Source organism: Phacochoerus africanus, chromosome 10 (assembly GCF_016906955.1).
Source record: "Phacochoerus africanus isolate WHEZ1 chromosome 10, ROS_Pafr_v1, whole genome shotgun sequence".
Classification (NCBI taxonomy): domain Eukaryota; kingdom Metazoa; phylum Chordata; class Mammalia; order Artiodactyla; family Suidae; genus Phacochoerus; species Phacochoerus africanus.
In genome coordinates this window covers 74,576,728-74,593,263 of record NC_062553.1, presented here as the reverse complement: position 1 = coordinate 74,593,263, position 16,536 = coordinate 74,576,728, and the positions used below count along the sequence as shown (strand labels likewise).

Here is a 16,536-nt window from a genome sequence, read left to right as displayed (position 1 = left end):
TAAGCAATAACTCAGCATTGTAAGAATGCCCTAGCATAATTTCCCTAATGGGCTATGAAAGTAGAAATTACTTCTAAGGTTGCTCACTTTCAATTTATAATTTAGAAGGCAAAGGGCTCATTAGCAGAAGTCTGGTGTTTTGTTGTTAATAAAATTAACACATTGTCAGATTTCGATTCTCAGAGGAAGGAAAGCTCACTGGTCACAACCTTTAGAAAGCCGTCCTATAAGCTTCTCTTTTAGATCATGTCTAGGAATGATCTATACATTTTTATGCAAAAAAAAGGTGTGTAGCTAAAGTGGAATGTATACATGACAGACTATAAATAAAAATAGAGTTCCTGTTGTGGCTCAGTGGTTAATGAACCCAACTAGTATCCATGAGGATGCAGGTTTGATTCCCAGCCTCACTCAGTGGGTTAAGGATCCAGCATTGCTTTGGCTGTGGTGTAGACAGCAGCTATAGCTCCAATTAGACCCCTAGCCTGGGAACCTCCATATGCTGCAAGTAGCCCTTAAAAAAAAAAAAGAAAATAAATAAATACATAAATACATATATATCACAATACAGATCTCCCTGGAAGTCCATTCCCAGTGAAACCTCCATCCTGATTCACTGCATAAAGAAGCTTTCCCACCTCGAAGCCCCCTAACTCTTACTACAATAACTACTTTCCATGGTGTAGATTATCTCTGAAGTTCCCGTGGTGGCTCAGTGGTAATGAACCTGACTAGTATCCATGAGGACGAAGGTTCCATCCCTGGCCTTGCTCAGTGGGTTAAGGATGTGGCGTTGCCATGAGCTGTGGTGTAGGCTGCAGATGCAGTTAGGATCTGGCGTTGCTATGGCTGTGGTGTAGGCCGACAGCTACAGCTCCGATTTGACCCCTAGCCTGGGAACTTCCATGTGCCGAAGATGTGGCCCCCAAAAAATCAAACCCTCAAATCCTTACTATAATGTGTGGATAAACTTCAGTAAAATATGTGCTGGCCAAGCTGACTGGACCTCAGGATGCCCAGCATGCTGGCAGAACCGCTGGACTGAGAAAAGCACAAAGCCCTTCCCAATGTGTGTGGGCATCAGGCAGCCTGCTGAGGGCCTCGGCAGAACAAAAAAGAAGAGCAAGGATGAACGTCCTCTTTCTGTCTGACTGCTGAGCTGGGACATTCATCTTTTCTGCCTTCTGACCGGGACTCACAGCATCAGTTCTTCTGCTTCTCAGGCCTTCAGTCTTAGACTGAATTACACCACCTGCTTTCTTCAGTCTCCAGCTTGCAGACGGCAGATTACAGAGGCAGATCCTGGCCCCCATAATAGCAAGAGTCAATTCCTCATTCCATATACCTATATGTGTCTGTGTGTGTGTGTGGTGTGTGTGTGTGTGTGTGTGACATATCCTTTTGGTTCTATTTCTTCAGAGAATCCTGATGAATATGCAACATTTTATGGATAAGGAACTACGGCCAGAAAAGTTAACAAAGATAATAAATAGTGAAGTTGGAACTAAAACCAAGGTTTTCTACTCAAAGGCCAATGCCATCTTTTTTCATATTATCTCAATAAAAGATTCTGAAGAGCTATAACTGATAAACAGAGTGAAAGACACTAAGATAGGGAGAGGTCTGAGACAGTGGCTAAGATGACACTGAGCTCACTTCCTGCCCCTCTGCCCTCCGCCCACTGCCACATCAAATTTGCACCTGCATAAAGAGCAATTCCTCCCGAAGAAGACCTACAAGCTGACTGAAAAGCTTCTGCACTTTCCACACAGAAATGGACAGGAAAGATCGAGATATGGTATCTATGGGAACCCCACTCCTGATGCAGCAACCTGAGGCAGGAGGGCACAGAGGGGCCCATGGCAGCCAGGTGGTTTTGCCTACCCTGGGACACAGGGAAAAAACAGCAGTTTAAAGGGCATCTGGACTATATAGGAAGGAAATCTATTTACTAACCTTAGAGCTTCTGCCAAATGGGTGGGAAACTGCTGAAGCCTTCTCTGGGGTCCAGGGGGCTGGCAGTTCCATTGTTTAGTCCTCCAATGACTTCCCCCAGCCCCACGCCTGCTCCAGCTCCAGTCATCCTGGTAAGATGCCCTCGGCACTGCCATCCCAAGGACCACCCCCAGTCAGCGCCCACTCCAGCTGCAGGTGACCTGTCAAAGCCTCCAGGAAGAGTAGGTCACACAGGGGCATTCTCACAGAAGACCACTCCTTTGACATTGGGAGGGGGAGCTGTTTCATCTCATTCATTGAGACGAACATCAAATGTCTAACAAAATGAGGGCCCAGAGGACTATGTTTCAAACAAAAGACAAAATAAAACCCCAGAGGAAAAACCCTAATAAAACAGAGATAAGTACTTTACTCGATAAAAGAGTTCAAAGAAATGATCATGAGGATGCTGGAGAGAAGAATGGAGGAACTTAGTGACAACTCCAACAAAGACTTAGAGAACATAAGAAAGAATCAATAGAAGCTGAAGATAACAATCAACAGCAGATCAGATGACCAAAGAATGGATAAGCAATCTGAAAGACAAAATAGTGGAAATCATCCAATCAGAACAGCAAAGGAAGAAAGTGTTTTTTAAATGCAGATGCTTTAAGGGACCTCTGGGACAGCAGCAAGAATACTAATGTTAACATTATAGGTGTCCCGGAAGGAGAACAGAGAGAGAGAGGAACAGAAAGTGCACTTGAAGAAATAATGACTAAAAACTTCCTTAACTTGGAGAAGGAAGCAAACATCCAAGTACAAGAAGCACAGAGTCCCGAACAAGACGAATCCAAAGAGACCCACATCAAGAAACATTATGATTAAAATGGCAACATTAAAGTAAAAGCAAGAATCTTAAAGGCAACAAGAGGAAAACAACTAGTCACATACAAGGAGAAAACCCTATAAGACTACCAGCTGATTTTTAAGCAAAAACTTTCTTTATAGGTCATAAGGGAGTGGCAGAATATATTTAAAATGCTAAAACATAATAATAACTTTTAAAACTTACAATCTAGAATACTCTGGCAAGGTTATCTTTCAGAACTGAAAGAGAGATTTAAACGTCTTCCCAACGTGGAGTTCCCAATGCTGTAAAATTGGGTTGTGATGACCCTTGCAATAAAATTCATTCAGTTAAAAAAAGTTTCTGGAGTTCCCATTGTGGTGCAGCAGAAACGAATCTGACTAGAAACCATGAGGTTGTGGGTTTGATCTCTGGCCTTGCCCAGTGCGTTAAGGGTCACAGAGTTGCCATGAACTGTGGTGTAGGTCAGCAGCTGTAGCTCCAATTAGACCCCTAGCCTGGGAACCTCCATATGCCGCTAATGCACCCCTAAAAAGCAAAAAATAAAAAAGAAAAGAAAAAGAATAAAAAAGCTCCCAACAAACAAAAATTAAAGGAATTCATCACCACTAAACTGGCCTTACAAGAAATGCTAAAGTCTTTTTTTGCTTTTAGGGCCTCACCCAAAGCATATGGAAGTTCCCAGGCTAAGGGTCAAAGCAGACCTGCAGCTGCCAGCCTACACCACAGCCACAGCAACTCGACCTACACCATAGCTCACAGCAACACTGGATCCTTAACCCACTGAGCAAGGCCAAGGATCAAACCCATATCCTCATGGATTCTATTTGGATTCGTAACCTGATGAGCTACAATGGGAACTTCCTAAAGAATCTTTTTTTTTCTTTTTTTGTCTTTTCGCCATTTCTTGGGCCACTCCCAAAGCATATGGAGGTTCCCAGGCTAGGGGTCAAATCGGAGCTGTAGCCCCCGGCCTACACCACAGCCATAGCAACGTGGGATCCGAGCGGCGTCTGCAACCTACACCACGGCTCATGGCAATGCCGGATCCTTAACCCATTGAGCAAGGCCAGGGATCGAACCTGCAACCTCATGGTTCCTAGTCAGATTCGTTAACCACTGCGCCACGACAGGAACTCCCTAAAGAGTCTTTTTTAGGCCCACAATTAGAAAAAAGAAAATATATGAAGAAAAATCTCACTAGAAAAGGCAAGTCTATAGTAAAGACAGTGGATCAGCCACTTAAAAGCTAGTATAAAGGTTAGGAGTTCCCATTGTGGCTCAGTGGGTTACAAACCCTACTAGTACCCAGGAGGAGGAAGGTTTAATTCCTGGCCTCGCTCAGTGGGTTAAGGGAAAAAAAAAATGAAAAAAAGGGATAAAGAATGAAATATTGCCATTTGCAGCAACATGGATGGGACCGGAGGATATTATGCTAAGTGAGATAAGTGAGAAAGAGAAAGACAAGTATCAAGTGATTTCACCCATATGTGTAATCTAAAAAAATGAAGCTGGAGTTCCCATCCTGGTGCAGCGGAATTGAATCCGACTAGGAACTATGGGGTTGCGGGTTGGATCCCTGGCCTTGTTCAGTGGGTTAAGGATCTGGCGTTGCCGTGAGCTGTGGTGTAGGTGGCAGACGAGGCTCAGATCCCATGTTGCTATGGCTGTGGTATAGATGGGCAGCTACAGCTCTGATTTGACCCCTAGCCTGGGAACTTCCATATGCCAAGGGTGCGGCCCTAAAAAAAGACAAAAAGACCAAAAAAAAAAAAAAAGGAATCACGAGCTGAGAGGGCTCAGGTGTGGCACTGAGTCTAAGTGTGGGACTTAACTGCCCCTGGGGAGAACCCCTGCTGACTCCTGAACCCTCACACCAAGGCCTCTGCACAACTTTTCTCACATTGCCTAGTCTCTCCAGAACGCTCTACTGGCTTTCGGGGGTAAGGATCACTAGGAGAAGCCATCTGAACCTCCCTTTAAAATAGGTGGGATTCTATAAACCCAGAAGGGGGGTGTTACAAGCTTCCGATGTGAGCAAAACAGATTTGTCCCGTCACTGTCAGAAATATACATCTACCTAAAAACCCAATAGGCAATTTAAATTTTTCTGTTCCTTTTTCCACCTTCTAGTGCAAGAGACCTCTATTTGAAATGTCATTTTTAATTAGTCCTCTGTCTTCAGTAAATAAGACAAAATAGTCTTCTCCACCACCTCCAGAAGTCTTTTTCAGCAACATTTAATAGTAAATAACATGCATTTGGCACTTACTACAAGTCAATTTTATTTTTTTATTTTTTTGCTTTTTAGGACCACACCTGCAGCATATGGAAGCTCCCAGGTTAGGGGTCAAATTGGAGCTGCAGGTGCCAGTCTACACCACAGCCACAGCAACGCGGGACTTGAGCTGCATCTGCAACCTACACCACAGCTCACAGCAACTCCAGATCCTTAACCCACCAAGCGAGGCCAGGGATCAAACCCTCATCCTCATGGATACTAGTTGGATTTGTTTCCACTGGTCCACAGTGGGTACTCCCAAGTCAAGCACTGTTTTAATCTTATATGTATTAATTAATTCCACACACAAAAACTGACACTACGGTTATCCATATTTCTTTATTTTGTCTTATTTTATATTTTTGCTTCTTTAGGGCCACACCTGCAGGATATGGGAGTTCCCAGGCTAGAGGTCAAATCAGAGCTGCAGCTGCCCACCTATACCACAGCCACAGCAATGCAGGATCTGAGCCTCATCTGCAACCTACACCACAGCTCGCAGCAATGCCGGATCCTTACCCCAAGGAGCAAGGCCAGGGATCGAACCTGCATCCACATGGATACTAGTCAGATTTGTTTTTGCAACGCCACAATGGAAACCTGGTTATCCATATTTTCCAGATGAGGAAACTGAGGTGCGATGCCCAAGATCACACAGCTAAAAAGTAGAAGAGCTGAGATTCAAATCCAGGCACACTAACCCCATGGTCTGGCCATGTTTCTCATCACTGCATGTGGCCTAATTTTAGTCCTCAAAGTTAAGAGCTCTCTACCACATAATGTCGGTCATCTTTAATTCTAGAACCAATAACTAGACCACATACTAGCAAGTTATATATCGAATGTAACTCAATACATCTCCAGGATTCCTAGCTGTACCCTCCTCTGTCCATGGCCAGAAATATTATCTGATCATCTCTCTCAATCAGGAAAGGGGGTCTTGGTAGGAGTTGGATGGGGGACAAGGAGAGGAAGGACACCAAAATGACATCAGAGAGAATTCTACGGCCCATCTCAAGTATTTAAAACAGGTCATCAGAGCAAAGCCAGAGACAGGTACAGCACATGCTGGAAGGCCAGCAGGCGTCAGGTTAGCAGAAGAAAACAGCTGGCAGGTCATAGAGACACAGCCAGGAGACAGGTGCCCGTGACGCCTCTGCAAATCTCACAGGTACTCCGTGCACGTGCAGAGTGTGGTCAGGTCCATTCAAAAGGGCCAGAATAAGACAATCACGTGCAGGTAATACAAGTATATGACCATTAAGCTGGCACACGCTAGGTTAAATACATAAGCATGTACTTGAACATAAGCATTTAAATGTAAGGTAAACACTGAGAGCATGTCTGTAGTAAGGTGAGGGATAATGCAATTCAGACCATTCAATTCCAAAGGACCAATGATAAAATATATGGAGGAAATAAACTTTGCAATAAATTTAATATACACACAAATAAAATGTTAAAAAAAATAGAAAGTCTAAACCTTGAGTAGCGGCAACCCTAACCAGCGGTTTTTTGTTTTGTTTTTTTTTTTCCATTACACACATCAATACAATTTAACAAAAGTATTGACCTTCCAGTACATGAGGCTGAGGACACTAGGAATTACAGGGGACTCAAATATCATTAAATTGCAACCACACAAGGCAGTCACAATCCATCATTTTACTAACACAAGTAAACAACCATAGCACCATAAAGAACATTAAGAAAAGAGATGGACTGATCCAGGAAATATTTAATGGGAGGAGGTGGCTTCTGAGACATGACTAAATCTCTCTGGTGTCAAGGACAGGCAACGAAAGACAAGATAGGGAGCTAGGGTGGTGACAACGGGCATAAATGAAGGGGCAATTGTAAGAAACACCCTTGGCAACGAATGTGGTCAGAGCTGGGGTTGAATCAAAGAAGATACTGAGAGGTTAGGAAACAGTTTCTTTAATAAAGTATCTTCCATCCAAGGTTGACACTAGAGAGCCTCTTAAGACCTCATGCTGTTTCTAAGATGCCTACCTCAGCAGCCTCTGCCATCAGCACCACCCAGACTTCAGGAGAGTGGGTCGCTAGCCTGGGACACTTTGGCTAAAGCCAATGAATAACCCTTCTCTTGGGAGTTCTCATTGTGACACAGCAGAAACGAATCCAACTAGTATCCATGAGGATGTGGGTTCAATCCCTGGCCTCACTCAGTAGGTCAGGGATCCAAGCACTGCTGTGAGCTGTAGTGTATGTAGGTCGCAGACACAGCTCGTATCCCAAGTTGCTGTGGCTGTGATGTAGGCCAGCAGCTGTAGCTCCAATTCGACCCCTAGCCTGCGAACTTCCATGTGCCATGAGTACAGCCCTAAAAAAGCAAAAAAGAAATAAACGAATAAAAATAACCCTTCTCTTAAATCTTACCTTTCCAGGTTGAGGGGGTGGTGTTTTGGTGTTTTGCCATTTTTACCTCCGCAATACAGCTGAGACAAAGCTAACACATTTAGAAAGACTTTACTAAAGCCTGGGGGATGAATAAAAAGGAGATAACCCCAAAAGATATAATGAGAAACGAGGTACAGGTTAGTCCTTTCCAGCCCATGGAGCACAGCTGGAAGCAAGCCGTCCCATCGCTCATGTCTTCCCCGAGGGTAGATAGTATTTTTGATGACCAGACACCCCTCCTAGTCAGGTTCCTCAAAGTCAGAGCAGGAGAGCAACACACAAGTGTGGCTGGGTGCTCCCTCACACAGCCCCAGTTTTAAATCTCAAGACCTAGGAGTTTCTGCTGTGGCTCAGCAGTAAGGAACATGACCAGTAGCCATGAGGACTCAAGTTCAATCCCTGGCTCAGTGGGTGAAGGATCCAGCATTGCTGTGGCTGTTGTGTAGGCCAGCAGCTACAGCTCCAATTGGACCCCTAGCCTGGGAACCTCCATATGCCGTGGGTGTGGCCCTTAAAAAAGTAAAATAATAATAATAATAAATGAATAAAAATAAAATCTCAAGACCTGCTTTTTGCTCAATTAATTGATATGAGACATGACCTTACTCTTTACCCTTATAACTCTCAACAATGAAAAACACAACAAGTAGCAAAAGCATGCACATGGACACACGCCAAATGCATAAACACATCTATAGAAAAGATCTCTGGAGTTCCCATCATGGTGCAGCGGAAACGAATCCGACTGGGAACCATGAGGTTGCAGGTTCAATCCCTGGCCTCGTTCAGTGGGTTAAGGATCTGGCGTTGCTGTGAGCTGTGGTGTAAGTTGCAGATGCGGCTCAGATCTGGCACTGCTGTGGCTGTGGGGTAGGCCAGCAGCTGTAGCTCCAATTTGACCCCTAGCCTGGGAAAGTCCATATGCCATGGGTGCAGCCCTAAAAAAAGTAAAATAATAATAATAATAATAAATTAATAAAAATTAAATCTCAAGACCTGCTTTTTCCTCAATTAATTGATATGAGACATGACCTTGCTCTTGGAGCCTGGGAACCTCCATATGCTGTGGGTGCGGCCCTAGAAAGCAAAATAAAACAGAACAAAACAAAAAAAAAAGAAAATATCTCTTAACAAAATATAGAAAGTTTCAAAAGGAGGTGATGAATGAAGGTTGGGCTGCAGGAGAGGGGAAAGAAAGACTCGATTTGAGAACTGTTTGCTTTTGAGGTGTCAAAAATACATCTGGGCAGAGATACGTAGCCGGTAGAGAAAAGCTAATCTGGAGTTAATAAAGGAGGCTGACCCTGGAGATGTCAAAAAAAAAAAAAAAACCAGTTGCAGTTCTGGGGATGCATAATAAGAAAGCCCAGAAAAGAGTGAAGTGAGAGGGAGATGAAACCTTTGGAAATGCCTCTGCCAGGATGAGTAGGGGACACAAGAGGAAAAAGAGGAAGTGGCGGACAGAGATGGACAGGCTGCAGGGAGACAGAAGGCAGTGAAGATGATGCATTCGAGAAAGAGGAAGTGGGCAGCAGTCCAAAACGTCTGAGAAGGAGGCAGGTTACACTAACAGAGCCCATTGGATTTCGAGTAAATCCACAGGCAGAACTGAGCAGAGTGCAGAGCAGTGGAGGGAAGTTAGAACCTGGCAGGTGGGGGGGGGGGGTGTCCGCTACAGAGTAATGTGCAAGTGGGGGCCAGGCAAGAGGCCTTCATTCTCGGGAAGGACCACAGGACACAGATGCCACACCATGGCACAGGGACCTTGCCCACTGTGCTGACCTGACCGCTGCCTCCCCAGCACCAGGACCAGTTCCTGGAATGTCACAGGTACCCAGGAAATACTGTTCACGGAATATTGTTTATTCAATGAATGCTGTGGTTTGACGAAGTAAAGGAATTAGTGGATGGATACGGTACTGATGCTTGGGGGGTACGAGAGAATATATGCACGTGTGCCATGCAGGTATCAAGGCTGGAGGTACACTGTTTGAAGATCTGGTTACAAGAGAAAAGCTGTAGGTGCAGTTCTCATTGCATTTAATGTGGGGTGGAGAGTGGCAGTCCTGCCAAGAGGTGGAAGTTAGTCTTTTGGAAAGAAATCTGGGGGGAAAAAAAAGAGTCTTTTGGGCCAGACACTAGAGCTCAGAAGGAATCCAGGAGAAAACTTTTTTTTTTTCCTGGTGTTTCTTGTTTTGTGTTTGAGTCTGACAAGGGAGAATTGAGCAGATATGAAGTCTAAAGGGAGAAACTGGTAGAAGCAGCGGAAAGAAAGCAGGTACAGTTCTAAGAAGTGAGAGCAGGTAATTAAACAAAGCTCTGCCACGAGATCCAAAGACGAGCTGAGGAGCTGGGGAGGTTTGTCTTTTCAAAGTGACAGAAAGATCGAGAGTAAAGAGACTGCAGGCAAAAGGAAGACAGTCAGGTGAGGCCTCCCTGGAAGTTAGGGGACAGAATCAGCCAGAGGTGACAGAGCACAGAAAGTTCACACAGCTGCTGTGGCCAGAGTTTCTGCAATCTCCAGGGGCTAGACTTCTGGAGTTTCCAGAAATTTTGATCAGCACCATTTCACACTACCTATAGCAATACTTGGCCCCCTGAAAGGTTTTTTTGGCAATTTGAGCTACAGTCCTGCACTTGAACCCAGTTCCTTTTACCGTAATGGATCCATCACCTACTAAGTCATAACAACGGGATATACTCACACCTCAGGGCAGAATCATCTCACGGTTTTAGAAACAACTCGAAGAAGACAGGTTCTAATCAAAGGAATCACAATTAATCCTCCCTGCTTATTTTCCTTCAAATGGAACCAAGTTGTCCTTTTTTGTAGCAGCATCTTTAAGGTCTTCCAGATGGAAGCAAACTTGGAAATCATCTAGTCCAGACTCTCATCTATTGTGACTTCCATTTTAGACATCCATGGCAGACACCCTGGGGGCCCACAGGCTCCTCCCCATGTCTCAGCCACCTCTGCAGGACACCTGAGGCCACGTGGCCAAGCTCTGACCAATGGGACCTTGCTGGACCTGCTCGAAGTCACGCCCAGGCCTGGTCCTACAACTTGAATGGAGAAGGACCCCCAACACGCATCTCCTATCAGACTCTGCTTGAGATGTAAATACATTTCCATTATGCTATTCACTGGTTTCTGCAGATGAGTTTCAGCAGCAAGCCTTATTTGATTTTCAAGGCTTCTTTTAATAATCTAGTAACTCCTTGAGTTGCCAATCATTTCAAACAATACAATAGAGATTATTCCTGCCCACAAATACAAAGGTTTAAAAAAGAGAACAGCCGTCAGATACCTCATTTTTACTGTACGGTAGCATCTCACTTGTCTAAAGGTTGTTATTATTTCAAACATGACTTATAAAGACTAAAGCTTCACACACCCACCCCCAGAACCAGGGAATAAGCCATTGAGGGCATAAAACACCCAGCCTGAGAGCTAAATGGAGCTTCAGAGTTTTCCTCACTAGTTAGCCTCTCAGGCTTTATTTATTCAAGATATCTTGGAGTAAATAGTCCAGTCTTGGAGATATGGTTTGTTATCTAACAACAAATTAAAAAAAAAAAAAAAGGAAACTGGAAGCCCTAAGGAGTACTGCTAGAAGGGTGCACCCATAACATTCTGAGAGTGAAGCAGAGATCAGAAGTCCCAAAAGGCATGATGGAGAGCCCTGTCTCATAAAGGATGTCTCTACTCCTCAGAGTCCTGAAGGCAGCACTAGACAAGCTCAGTCCACAACTGATAAAAATGATCTGCTGTCCCCAGCTCACTTTGTAAGCTTCCAAAGAAAGCAGGACAATGTGCAAGAAGTCTCTGGAGGTGACCACTTGAAACAGCTTCAGTGTTTAAAGGCAAACACTTTTTTATTTGAAAAACCGATTTAGGAGGGTCAGTGACTTTCCCAGGATGCCACATAGCGATGCTCAAATATATGAGACATTGCCATTTACACACTATTAAACACTAACCCTGCGAATGGTTGGTTCCTCCCAAGGTGATTTCGGTATTCAGATCCAGATGAAAAGAAATTCGTATTCCAGGAGCAAAATCAAGATCCAAATACCATGGGAAGCAGAAAGGACTTTAGAGAGCATTGGGTCCAAGCCCCTGGCAGAAACAGGGGAACCAGAGAGCACCCACTCACCTCCCTGCATAGCAGAGCCAGAACCCATGTCCCTAGCCTTCTCCATCTGAGCCAGGGCCTAACTCGCCACCTCACACTTCTTCCCTGTGCTACTCACAGCCTCTCCATCTCTTCCCAGGCCTTTCTGCTCCTCCACGGCCCGGTGCACTGGTGCACTCACCTGCAGAAAGCAGTGTCCCACCCGCGTATGCTCCGGAAGGCTGGCATTGTACACCTGCTTCAGGAAGATGGGCTCGTTGTCATTCACGTCGTCCACGCTGATGCTCACCAAGCAGGTGGCAGAGAGCGGGGGCTCTCCTAGGTCTTGGGCCACCACTCTCAGCTCTACCACCTCCTGAATCTCTCGGTCCAGACTCCGGGTGGTGCTGATCACACCACTTTCCAGATGGATGGTGAAGGAAGGTCCACACTCTGCGGGGGGCCTCAGAACCTCTGGGCTACAGGGGGCCAGGAGAGGTAGCAACGTGTAGCGCACCCAGGCGTGGTCGGTGCCAGGCTCATCCGCATCGGAGGCGCTGACCCGCACGACCGCAGTGCCAGGGGCCGCAGCCTCAGACACTGAGGCCTGGTAATGCTCCTGACTGAAGACAGGCGGCTGGTCATTGAGGTCAGCGACGCGGAGCAACAGCGTCTCCTCCATGCTCAGAGGAGGGGTTCCTGCATCCGTGGCCACCAGTCGCAAATCATACAGGTCTTGGCTCTCCCTGTCTAGGGGACCCTCGACGCAAAGGAAAAATACTCCTGGGGCGCCGCCGGGCCGCAGCGCAAAGGCTCCCTCACCACCCTCCAAGGCCAGCGAGATGCTCCCACCTCCAAGGCCTCCACCAAGTTCCCCGGCTGCCTCCTCTTCCTTCTCTGGGTCGCCATCTGCGTCGGACACAGAGACTCGAGCCACGTAGTCGCCGGCTCGAGAGCCCTCAGAGACGCGCGCGGCGCCTCCCTCCGTGAGGAAGAGCAAATGAATGGCGGGCCGGTTGTCATTCACGTCCAGCACGGCTATAGACACGCGCACGGTGGCGACCTCAGGCTCTGCCCCTCCGTCGCGGGCTTCGACCACCAGCTGGTGCCAGGCCTGCGTCTCGCGGTCCAGAGGCCTCTGCACCCGCACCACGCCGCTCAGCTCCCCCACCGAGAAGTGCGCCGCGTCGCCCAGAAGCCCGCGGCCGCCACCCGCGCCAGGGGCCTGCCGAGAGCGGATGCTGTAGCGCACGTGGCCGTTGGGCCCCAGGTCACGGTCGGTGGCGCGCACCCGGCAGACCTCGGCGCCTGGTGGCGCGTCCTCGCGTACCGCGGCGCGGTACTCGCTCTGCTCGAAGACGGGCGGGTTGTCGTTCTCATCCAGGACGCGCAGCTCCACCCGCAGGTGGCCCGTGCGCCGCGGGCGACCACCGTCCCAGGCCTCGATCTGTAGCTCGTGCGCTGCCGCCGCTTCCCGGTCCAAGCGCCGCAGCAGCACCAGGTCTAGGGGCTCCAGGGGCGACGAGGACGGAGGCGACGGTGGGGACCCCGGTGTCCCGTATCGCAACTGGAAGAACGGTCCTGCGGGGTCCTCGGTAAGGTCGGACGGTTGCACCAAGGTGTAGCCCTGGGTGCTGAACAGCCCGGCGTCGGGGTCTTGGGCGCCTGGCAGGCGGAAGGCGGTACCTGGCGGGCTGAGCTCGGAGACGTCGAGCTGCAGGGAGTCACGGGGAAAGCGGGGCGAGTGGTCGTTCACGTCATTGACGCGAATCTCCACCTGCACCACAGCACCCAGCAGCGTGGCCGCCACGAAGCTGTAGTGGTCCCGCTGCTCGCGGTCCAGGCACCGAGCTGTGCGGATGATGCCGGTGTCCGGATGCACGTGGAAGTCGTCCAGCAGCGGGGAGTCATCTGAATCCTCTGACAGAAAGAAGCCGCCTCCCTCCTGCTGCTGCTGCGTGGCCGGCAGCCCGGCGCGGATGTCGCCGACTAGAGTGTCTGGAGGAAGCCCCTCGTCCACGGAAAGGCTGAGGTTAAACACCTGAGCAGAGGAGCCCGAGGCCCCCCACAGCCACACGTGCAAGAAGAGCCCCAGCAGGAAGCGTTGCGCCCCGGCGGCGCCACCGCCGCCGCCCGGCCGCCCGCAGGTTGACCCTCGGCTCCCGAGAAACAGTAGGCGCTTCCCGGCGGGAGCCACAGGCTGCTGAAGCCCTTCGCCCATCCTCCGCCCAGAAGGGCTCATTTCTCCGCCAGCTCCCTGGGAAGGCTCCCGGGTAACTGCCAGCTAGTGGCGGGATGGGAGAAAAATCCAGGAGCCTCTTCGGTGTCTGAGCCAAAGAAGAAAAGACTTTGTTTGGCAAACAAACCAACAGACCCAGGAGTTCCCCAGGTTACATCTGCTACTGGCGAAAACGTCCTCCGCCTGAAGCTCGCGCAGACAGGGAGGGAAGCTCGAGCAGCCTCTGCCGCTGCAGCCACCTCTTCAGCCCCTGGATTTCTTTAAACGAGTCTCATCTCTTTCCCTCTCTCCTTTTATTCCTTTTACATCTGTTCCTTGTTCTGCTCGGCTGCTTGTTTCCCCCTGGTAAAGTCAGGTGCATTATTTCTTTTGCCAAAAAGGATGAAATTATTTAAAGCGCGCACACACTGAGAGAGGATGGGGGTCGGGCCGGGGAAGGGGGTGGAGTAAGGGCGGGAGGCCGCAAGTGCTGGCGCAGGGCCGGAGCGGAGGAGGGAGGAAGAAGAGAGGGAGGGAGCGGTGGCTCCGGCTGCTGCCTGGTCGGTGGCTCCGGGGGCGGCCGCTCCCCGCTGCGTCTCCTGGCCACCGCGGCCGCGCGGCTCCCCTCCGCCGCCTCTTGCGCGCGCTGTGAGGCGGCGCACACCCGGGCAAACTCCAACCTGCGAGCCGCCGCTGCAGCCGGGCGCATTGGTGCCTGGGCCGGGGATGGAAGGCAGGGGAGCAAACGAGAAAGGACCTGGGGATTTGGACCCTGCGGCAAGTGGGGGTCGCGCAGGCGGGGCGTCCGCCCGTGCTGTGCGCGCAAAGCTGCTAGGGTTGGGGAAGGTGAGAGGAGCAGCCCCCCCACGCCCTTCCCCCTCCATTCCTCTCCCCCCGCCCCCGGCTCCATCCCCTTGACCGGCTCCTCTGTGAGTCTGAAGCTTGGCCTCCTCTGAGCCGAGAGGGTGGGGGTTATAATCACATTGAGAATCCAAACTTGTGTTCTCTATTTGGCGAGAGGCGCTTGTCCCAGCGGAAGGACAGATGGAGTCAAAGGCCGATGTACAGCTGGGGCTGGGATGGCTGCAAAGAAGGGGGAAGGCGGAACTTGGAAAAACCTTCGAGAAACCCAGAGAAATCTGTGACACACATGGGGCAACCACGCTTTATTATGCCGTGCTACCACGCGGCGACGTGTGAGAGGCTTGTCACTCCCCTCTGCCACCGGGGATGACGACAATAAATTCGGCGTGCGAACACTTTTTTTTATGCATTCAGCGCCATCACATCTCTTCCAGGAGGTTTCAAGATGCTGATTTATGGGCAGGAAGATGGTGCAACTAAGTCCTGTCGCCTCCCAGCGCCAGAGCCTCTGAGCAAGAAGTTTGCAGGCAAGCCAACTCTTGATACCCTTTTCAAAAGAGCTTGTGTGCTAGCCCAAGAAAATGCCAATAAATTGGCATGTCACGGGTTTCCTTTCAATTATCCTGAGAGTAAGTAAAAATCGATAAATGGCCAGGGACAGATTCTCTGCTCTCTTAAGAATGGCTGGCAAATGGTTGCTGCAATTTTGCATCTAGGCCAGAGGGAAGAATTAATTTCCTAGATGCTGTTGCTCCCCTTCAGGGAGGACCAAAAGCCCTGAATAATGGTTCCTTGCAGCAACAAGAAGATGCCTTTTTTTATAGGACAGAATCCTAATCTACAGCCACACCTTCATCTTGATATCTGATGAAATAATAATAAAAAATTTTATTTAATAGCAGACACATGGCATGTAAATAGAGACATTACTAAAACAAATTCAGCTTCCCTTCACCAGTGAAATCTCCTTACCCTTAAGGAGATTTTTTACCAGTGTTTATAGAGTCAGCTTTCGCTTCAGTCTCTGCAACCTCAAGGTCATGTGCCCCCCTACCTCCACTCTTGCCCCTTTATAGATAGTTTTCCAGCAAGCATCCAGATTGATTTTTTCTTTAATTTTATTTATTGATTTATTTTTGCTCTTTTTAGGGCCACCCTTGTGGTATAGGGAAGTTCCTAGGCCAGGGGTCAATTTGGAGCTTCAGCTGCCGTCCTACACCACAGCCACAGCAATGAGGGACCTGAGCTGTGTCTGTAATACTGGATCCTTAACCCACTGAGGGAGGCCAGGGATGGAACCAGCATCCTGGTGGATACTAGTCGGGTTCATTACTGCTGAATCACCATGGGAACTCTCCAGATTCTTAATTTTAAAACTAACTGCTATGTCAACACACACGTATACGCCCCACTTAGAACCTGCCAATATATTTCCACTATTCTTGGACTATAATTAAGACTCATTAGAACAGTGCAAGACCCTACCTATCTAATACGGGCCTCTCACCTTCCTGACCACCTCACATGCCACCCCTGTGGATTCAGGAGTGTGGACCCAGCTTTCTTTCTGATCTTAGAGCCTATTGCAGACTGGATGTTTGTGTCCCCCTCAAAATTCATACTTCAAAATCCTACCCTCTTCCATGCCCTCCTCCTACCCACCCTGTGTACAGCCAGGTCTTTGGGAGGGGATTAGATTAGATAAGGTCATGAATTAGTGTCTGGATGTGAGTCAAGAGAGGTTTTGTAGCTCTCAGCTCTTTAAGGTATGAAGGTAGAAGCAGCCAGGGGTCCCCAACCAGGAAGAGGGCCTGCACATAAACTTGTCCAT

At 48.6% G+C, this 16,536-nt stretch overlaps 1 protein-coding gene across 1 annotated transcript in view; it reads right to left on the bottom strand.

Annotated features, from left to right (window-relative positions):
- Positions 1-13,865, bottom strand: part of DCHS2 (dachsous cadherin-related 2) — a 275,809-nt gene extending 261,944 nt beyond the window's left edge. The window contains 1 exon segment of the mRNA XM_047799487.1: positions 11,826-13,865. Coding sequence (XP_047655443.1) covers positions 11,826-13,865 — 2,040 coding nt within the window.
- Between the last annotated feature and the right edge of the window lie 2,671 nt (positions 13,866-16,536).